The following is an 8,158-nucleotide window of genomic DNA, read 5'->3' on the forward strand; positions in this document are numbered from 1 at the left end:
TTGTCAATCTTACTATTTCAATTTCACGAAGGTACTCGATGTATGTGTTTCTCAAAAAAAAAAAATTCCCTGGGCCACAGATTAGTTAGTCTGTCCTCTCAAAATATAATTTTACAACATTGCAAAGGATTAATTAGTGGTAATTTTTAAGGTAGATTATAATTAGTGGGTTAATCGGGTCGTCCCTGCACCCGCAGAAAAATAATAAAACGGCGGTCCAGTCGCGGGGGAGAGAGGGAGCCCAGCAGCGGAGCGAGACGGACGAGCGCCACCGCCTACGGCCTACCCACCAGAAAGCGGCGCGGCAAGGCAAACCCTAATCCCCGCGCGCCACCGCCTCTCTCTCTCTCTCCCGGCGCCCAGATCCGGCCCTCGCCCGCGATGGCCGAGGCTCCGGCGGCGAGCCGCAGGGCGGAGGAGGCGGGGAGCCGGCGCCGCGCGGAGGAGGAGGCGGAGGCGGCGGCCGCCGCCGACGGGGACGGGGACAGCAGCGTCTACACCTCCGAGGACGAGGGCACGGAGGACTACCGCCGCGGCGGCTACCACGCCGTCCGCCCCGGCGACACCTTCAAGCAGGGCGCCTACGTCGTGCAGTCCAAGCTCGGCTGGGGCCACTTCTCCACCGTCTGGCTCGCCTGGGACACCGCCCACTCCGTACGTGCTGGCCACCCCCTTCGCCCCGAAATCCCCTGTTCAATCACCCCGTTGCCTCTAGGATTCGCGACGAAGATATCTAGGATTTTTTTTTATCGATCTGGATGCAGCGGTTTGCCTGCCCACCAACTGTTCGCTCTTTTGCCTCAGAGCATATGCAGAAATGCCAAGTCCATTTCTCATTATTATTACTGTTCTATCCCTCAATCCTATCACCCTGCACGAGTTTACTCCTCTTGGTTCAGCACTGCTGCTGCTGTCCAGTGTTTCTGAATCTGTTGGTTATGTGTGCAGAGGTATGTGGCCCTGAAGGTGCAGAAGAGCGCACAGCACTACACGGAGGCTGCCATGGATGAGATCAAGATCTTGAGGCAGATTGCCGATGGCGACCCTGAAGACTCCCGCTGTGTTGTGAAGCTTCTTGACCACTTCAAGCACTCAGGCCCCAACGGGAGCCATGTCTGCATGGTGTTTGAGTTTCTTGGTGATAACTTGCTCACCCTGATCAAGTACACGGACTATCGCGGGATTCCGCTTCCGATGGTTAAGGAGATATGCCGGCATGTGCTCATTGGCCTTGACTACCTCCACCGCGAGCTTTCCATTATCCACACGGATCTGAAGCCTGAGAATATATTGCTCGTGTCCACCATTGACCCCTCGAAGGATCCCCGGAAGTCAGGTGTGCCACTGGTGCCCCCTGCTGCAAGGGCCATCGAGCCACCTCCAAGGGCACCTGCTGCACCATCAGCTAGTAGTGGCCTCACCAGGAACCAAAAGAAGAAGATCCGGAAGAAAGCCAAACGTGTAGCTGCTTCAACTTCAGAAGGCAATGGGGCAGTGGCAGCTGTTGACACGGACGAATCAGATGATAAGGGAGATTTGAGTACAGCAAATGAGGGCAGTCCTAGCGAGGATGGGGACAGGAAGAGAGGCGGGGGACATAGGCGGGGCAGCAAAGGGACTAGGAAGAGGATGGCGATGGAAGCTGAACTAAGCTGTAAGCTTGTGGACTTTGGGAATGCATGTTGGACGTACAAGCAGTTCACAAGTGATATCCAAACAAGGCAATACAGATGTCCTGAGGTCCTTCTGGGCTCCAAGTACTCTACATCTGCTGACCTGTGGTCCTTTGCATGCATATGCTTTGAACTTGCCTCAGGAGATGTGCTCTTTGATCCGCATAGTGGAGATAACTTTGACAGGGATGAGGTATTTCTGTTCATTTCCTCACTTTGATTTCGACTGAGAACATACTTTCAACATTATGGATTTGTACTCTGTTTATGACCTGTTAAATTATATCCCCTATTTTAATTTAAGAAAGGTAGTCATCGCAATCAACAGCTGACTCTATGATACCTACATTCCAGCACTCTAGTTTTTCTTCCATACCCTTCATTTACTTCTCCAAGCTATACTTGAAAACCAAGCCTCTTGTAGCAGGTTCTTTTTTGTTGCAAAATTTTAATAATTACAGTTAAACTTGCATTGTTATTGTCATGCTATTATATATCTCTTCTGGTTTTAGTTAAGCGTAAGATCACCAATCTTTTAATGATAGCTGGGCTTGGGCTTGAAAGACGTACATGCAGTTTGGTTGCTACTGGGACCGCACAAGTCATGGCCCAGTTTTTTTACTTAGTAATTTTGGGTTCTTAATTTTTTTAAGACACCCATTTATTCCAGCTACATTTTATGAAAATATAATAAACTAAACTAAATAGCAGACAATGCTATGATGTCAATAGCCATCTGGTTATGAAGCTGTCATTTTAATCATGAAATAGTCACCGACGCTCTCTCTTGCAATTTCTGGAAACAATTATGTGTCGCCTCTTGAATTTGTGCTAACTTCACACACCGTGGGCTGAACTGGGATCTTGGTATTTAACCATGATAAGTTAAAGGTATTTGCAACATGTTTAATAAAGTCACTTTGGCTTCGTTGTGTTGTGATATATTGTACTATTATATGGATAGCTAGAAGATGAAAACTATATTTGTCTTAGTTGAGCTTAAACTAAATCCTTTATGCTGTTTGTTCTGGTGGATTGCATATTTCTGCACTCAACTGCTGAGTTCCACTACATATATATTATTCAAATTCTTTGGAATCTCATTTATGAAGATCTCTTTGAAAAGTATGCTGAGTAATCTCTTTATGATTGTCAACCATGAAACTTAGTTCGGAACACCATACAAATTAAAAGTAGACTAAGACATGATATTTTTTATATGAAATTGTCTATCTTTACTCTCATTTTGGAGTTCATTCTGAGCAATTCCCACTTGAAGCAGGATCACCTTGCGCTTATGATGGAGCTACTTGGAATGATGCCTCGAAAGGTAAGGGTGTTTGCATTTTCCTTTTTAAGCAAAATGCTATAATTGTTCGTAGTTTTGTGATATATCCCAAGTTGAATTTCCGTTTTGTAGATTGCCTTGGGTGGCCGATACTCACGTGACTACTTCAATCGTTACGGGGACTTGAGGCACATCCGTCGCTTGCGGTTCTGGCCTCTCAGCAAGGTGCTTGTTGAGAAGTACGAGTTCAGCGACATAGATGCCATTGCCATGTCAGACTTTCTCGTCCCGATACTTGATTTTGTTCCCGAGAAGCGTCCTACAGCCGCTCAGTTGCTCCAGCACCCATGGTTTGATGCTGGGCCCCTTCGACGGCAGCCCAGAGTGCTGGCGGACACAGCTGAGAATCCAGTTGATGGCGCTCCAGAGAACAAAGGCAAGGAGAAAGACGATGAAAGAGATGCAATGGCTGCGGAGCTGGGGAACATCGCCATAGACGGCGCTTCTTCATCCAAGATAGTGAAGGATCCCCAAGCAAGCTCCAAGCAAAAGATTGCGAATGGTACGCCTTCTAAGAAGTGAGGTGCCATTCGGTCTACAAGGCTCGGGTTTTTGGTGAAGATTGCTCCATGAGTGGGAAATGAGTGAGTGCTCGTTAGGTTTGTGATGTGTTAGGATATCTACCCGTGCGAAAAAGAGTAGTAGGCCAGACATATGTTGTATGAGGTTGGTCGAACAGGATTAGATTTGTTGGGGTTGATGCGGCCCCTGACCTTTTTCACGGACATATTCTTTTGTACTATCAGAATCTGCAAATTTTTTTGAATTGTTAGATGTGTGAGCTACGTGAAAGGCGTTGTGGATTGTGAGGCTGTCTTCCGGCAGGCCTGAGATACTTTTTACTGTCGGTTAACCATAAGTTCACTCTGGCTGTATTCTGCTAAGATCGAATAATAAGGTGCTGATTGTGTTTGGGTAATTTGAGATGTGCATATAATGGCTACGCCCGGTGATGTCGATCAAAATGATATCTTCACTCTAATGAATGTTCAACGCACTCCATGCGTTTGCAGAGTAATCTTAACAGAATTCTGGGGCTAGGCTAAATAGCAATGTTGTTTGTGTACAAAACGACGCCGCCCGACGCAGCAGCGACATGGCAAAGGGTTCTTGGTAGAATCAGGCATCGGCGCCGTGCACCATCCTCTTGACCAGCGTGGCCATGTACTTGCCGTGGTGCTCGGCGAGGGCCAGCTCCAGCTCGCTGGGCGGCCTGGAGTCGTCGCCGGCGAACACCCCGGCGCCGTACGGCGAGCCCCCGCGGAGCTCCTCCATCTCGAACATCCCCTCTCTGAAGGTGTACCCGATGGGCACGAACAGCATGCCGTGGTGCGCCAGCTGCGTGATCGCCGTCCACCTGCACACAGACAGAGGAGACACAAACGGACGAACACTGTTACGGCTGGCCGGTGGCAAAACCACGCGATCTCGCGGCGGCGATGGACGGCGTGAAAGAGAAAGGCTTACGCGGTGGTCTCCTGGCCGCCGCACTGGGTGCCGGTGCTGACGAAGAAGCCGGCGGGCTTGCCGGCGAGGCGCTGGCCGCGGCAGAGCTCCGCGGTGGAGTCGAAGAAGGCCTGCATCTGCGCGGCCATGGCGCCGTACCGCGCGGGGAAGCCGAAGAGGAACCCGTCGGCGTCGGGGAGCCCGCCGGGGTCCGCCACGGGGATCCCCTCCGCGTCCATCTCCGCGGCGGCCTCCAGCGCGCCCATCCGGGCCAGCACGGCGCGGGGCAGCGTCTCCGGCACGCGGAGCAGGATCCCCCGCGCGCCCGGCACGGAACCCACCCCGCGCTGCACCGCCCGCGCCAGGCGCCGCACGTTGCCATACATGGAGTAGAAGACGACGTAGATGCGGACCTGGCGTGGCGACGGCGCTGGCTCCGGCTCCGGCTCCGGCGCGGCGGTGGCCGGGGCCGGCTCTGGTGCGGTGGTGGCCGGGGCCGGGATGAAGGTGCGGTCGCGGCGATGCGGGGGCGGGGGGCGCTGGCTCTTGCTGGGCAGGCAGCCGCCGCCCTTGCCCATCGCTGCCGGCCTGCCGCGGCGGGGAGGGGAGCGACGCCGGTCACCGGCTTCACTCTGACACGACACGTAGGAGCAGCGCGCGCGATCGCGGCCAACGAACACCGCTGCGGCCGCCGGCCCGTGCGGGTGGGTCGTAACCGCACGCAAGCTGGGCCCGTGCGGCCCTGGCAGCAGCAGGTGGGATCCAAATGCAAGCCCAGTGGATCATGTGAGGCCCGGTTTTAGTCTGGGCCGCGCTCGGCCCGATCCGAACCTATAAACAACCTACCCACGTGAATTTACAAGTCAACCACTACTAGTTTCCCTCAAAAAAAAAAAGTATTCCTCTGCTCCTGCACGCCCGCGGCCATGGCGAATCCGGAGGCCAGCAAGCCGCCGGGACCGGACGAGGCGGCGCCGGAGCGGCGAGCTGACGAGCCGGCGCGCACGGACGGCGCCGGCAACACCCCTCCCCCGCCGGTAAGCCGCTCAGAGCACAAGCATCCAGCTAGCTTACTATATCTGTCCGATTACTGTAGAATCCTCTCTGAGCAATTATCGGCCTGCAGTTCCTGGAGGTGACCTGCAGGAGCTCCGGCGAGGTGCGGCGGTTCGCGGCGGGGACGACCGCCCGGTACGCGCTGCACGCGGTGAACCGCAAGCTGGCCCCCGGCGCCCCGGCGGCGCTGCACGTGGAGGCGGCCAAGGAGGGCGAGGAGCCCGTGTGCTTCGGCCCCACCGCGCCCCTCGCCGACTACGGCCGCGGCTGGCGCCTCCAGACCGTCACCGAGCAGGACGCGCCGGGCGCCCATCACCACGCGCACCACGCGCCGCCGCACGGAGACGGGGGGAAGGGGGCTCGCGAGAGGGAGCTGCTGAGGAAGAAGGGCTCCTCCGTGTACCTCGCCAAGATCGGGCTCGCCTTCGTCTTCCTCTTCCTGCTCGGCGGGCTCTTCACCTACCTGCTCGAGACCATCCCCGACATGATCCTCGCCTCCACTCCTCCTCAGTCCATGTAGCAGAATTTTCGATCCATTTTGTCATATTTGGAAGGGAATTCGTGTTCCTTTGTGAAACTTGTACCAGAAACCACCACAGCCGATCAAACAATTCTCAACAGCAACACCATGACGAACGAATTCGTCTCCTGTACAATTTTAATTTTCTTGTGTAATTGTTAGCCCGCATTGCGAAGTCCAATTTGGTGTCCTCATCTTCAGGATAAATGTCAACGACGGCTGTATGATGATGATGAACCAATCAACCATTGGTATTCTAGCCCAACGCAGAGTCCTCTGCTCTTCAGAAACGAACTACTATCATAACCGGAAGACGTTGAAAATTCAAGAGCAAGCAAAACGCAGGAGTATTATCATGTCATGTTTTTTTCTGAACCAAGACTAGAGTGTCCATCCAACACACCCCTGATGCATTTTGTCATCTTGGAAGCCAGCTGATCTCGCAGTCCTCGTTGAACATACACATAACGCCGTCACGGAGACGCGACGAGGAAGAGGAAGAGGATTCCGTCTTCTGTAATTATCAATCCGCTTAATTTTTGCAATTGTTAATCCGCTTTGCGAAGTGCAATTTGGTGCCTCCAGCTTCAGATGAATGGCAGGGACAACTGTGCCCGAGTATGATAATGAACCAACCAACCAATGGCTGGAGCTCTAGGTAATCCAGCTCTGTCTCGCTGTTCCTTCAGACGTTAACGATTCTTAATCCGTTCTGCGAAGTCCGATTTGGCGTCTTCACCCCATCAGATAAATGTCAACAGCAACTCTACCCACGCACAACAATGAACCAATGATTAGCTTTCCAAGTCAACAGCAACTCTACCCACGCACAACAATGAACAATGATTAGCTTTCCAAGTACTCCCTCTGTCCCATAATATAAGAGCGTTTTTGACACTAGCGTAGTGTCAAAAACGCTCTTATATTATGGGACAGAGGGAGTAGTTCAAAGCTCAGTTATACTGTAGAACAGACTTTCAGGAGTTCAATGGTAGAACACACAAGACAATGTGCCTGACACGGAAATAGACATCACAATATGGCACGGCATGAAAATCATCAGCTGAGCATATCAACAACTATTTTCTTCGGCGAAAAAAGATCAACACCTATTTTGTTCCTTGTCACATGTTACAGTTCAACCGTTACTGTTTATTTCCGTGTGTGGCAGTATGCTATAGTACACACCACCACCAAGAAAAGCATGTTAAACAAAGTAAAGCTCGCAAAGGAAGACAAATTTTGTCTCTTATTCCTAGTAGTATAACCGAGAGAATTCTCACAGAAAAGCGGGTCTATAAAGTGCCAGTGTCCGGAAAGCAAGGTCCGATAGTGTGCGGCGGCGGCGGCGGTAGCGGTTGCTTAGTGTCGTCGTCCTCGGCGTCGCCGGCAGCCGCTTGCCACGTCGATTGCTCTTTGCCATCAGTAGTGGCCGCTTGCCACAGCATCCTCGTCGCTGGGTGCGAGCAAAGGGGAGTCTGTTGCGCCTTTTGCTCTTGCGTTAGGTCCATGAATATTGCAAGCCTCACAAAGAATCGCCATTGTCCTCGTGAAGAATGATGCCCCGTGCAGATCGCCGAAACGATTCCTCATTGTTTCCAAGATTGGGGTCATCCCGAGAGACTCGGAGGTGAGTGGAAAACATGTCCACCAGGAGGACTCTCTTTCCGTTGGCGGCGGCGCCCCGGCGATCCCCGTCGACATGCTTCACGATTGAGAGGCGGCTCTTGAACGGACAGTCTAAAGACTAACGGCGGCGCAGGATTGTTACGGACCGGAAATTATAAAGTAAATCGAGATTATTTAGCAGAAAAGCCGACCTAGCTCAGTGGTAGAGCGCGTGGCTTTTAACCACGTGGCCGTGGGTTCGATCCCCACGGTCGGCGTTCTTTTTTACTGCCTCAGAAACACACCACGGATAACACTCTTTTTTTTTATAAACACCTCACTCAAAAAAATACCCAAGAGTGTACTTTTTTTTCTGCCTCAGAAACACACCACAGATAACACCCGAAAAAATACGCAAGAGTGTACTTTTTTTCTGCCTCAGAAACACACCACGGATAACACTCGAAAAAATACGCAAGAGTGTACTTTTTTTTCTGCCTCAGAAAC

The 8,158-nt window shown here is 52.3% G+C and overlaps 2 protein-coding genes and 1 non-coding gene across 3 annotated transcripts; 2 read left to right on the forward strand and 1 right to left on the reverse strand.

Annotated features, from left to right (window-relative positions):
- The first annotated feature begins 237 nt into the window (after positions 1-237).
- On the forward strand, positions 238-6,233 carry LOC119311809 (SRSF protein kinase 1-like). Its single transcript, XM_037587513.1, has 5 exons — positions 238-654; positions 949-1,866; positions 2,956-3,003; positions 3,094-3,539; positions 5,614-6,233. The coding sequence occupies exons 1-5, from the start codon at positions 382-384 to the stop codon at positions 6,041-6,043; spliced, it is 2,115 nt and encodes a 704-aa protein (XP_037443410.1). The 5' UTR covers positions 238-381; the 3' UTR covers positions 6,044-6,233.
- LOC119311808 (probable NAD(P)H dehydrogenase (quinone) FQR1-like 1) lies at positions 3,828-5,228 on the reverse strand. Its single transcript, XM_037587512.1, has 2 exons — positions 4,489-5,228; positions 3,828-4,378 (listed from the first exon to the last, which is right to left on the reverse strand). Exons 1-2 carry the CDS (start codon positions 5,043-5,045, stop codon positions 4,141-4,143), a joined length of 795 nt encoding a protein of 264 aa, XP_037443409.1. The 5' UTR covers positions 5,046-5,228; the 3' UTR covers positions 3,828-4,140.
- Positions 6,234-7,857: 1,624 nt separating the features above from the next.
- Positions 7,858-7,929, forward strand: TRNAK-UUU. The gene has a single exon. It is a non-coding gene; the product is annotated as a tRNA-Lys (tRNA).
- Positions 7,930-8,158: the final 229 nt, after the last annotated feature.

The sequence above is a fragment of the Triticum dicoccoides genome, chromosome 5B (genome assembly GCF_002162155.2).
Source record: "Triticum dicoccoides isolate Atlit2015 ecotype Zavitan chromosome 5B, WEW_v2.0, whole genome shotgun sequence".
NCBI lineage: Eukaryota > Viridiplantae > Streptophyta > Magnoliopsida > Poales > Poaceae > Triticum > Triticum dicoccoides.

Excerpts from the sequence above, each read along its gene's own strand:
- LOC119311809 (XM_037587513.1), top strand. The coding sequence starts at position 382 with ATGGCCGAGGCTCCGGCGGCGAGCCGCAGGGCGGAGGAGGCGGGGAGC. Across the intron at positions 3,004-3,093 it reads TTGGAATGATGCCTCGAAAG|ATTGCCTTGGGTGGCCGATA; the intron begins GTAAGGGTGTTT and ends TCCGTTTTGTAG. Across the intron at positions 3,540-5,613 it reads AATGGTACGCCTTCTAAGAA|GAGCTCCGGCGAGGTGCGGC; the intron begins GTGAGGTGCCAT and ends GGTGACCTGCAG.
- LOC119311808 (XM_037587512.1), bottom strand. The coding sequence starts at position 5,045 with ATGGGCAAGGGCGGCGGCTGCCTGCCCAGCAAGAGCCAGCGCCCCCCG. Across the intron at positions 4,379-4,488 it reads GGCGGCCAGGAGACCACCGC|GTGGACGGCGATCACGCAGC; the intron begins GTAAGCCTTTCT and ends GTCTGTGTGCAG.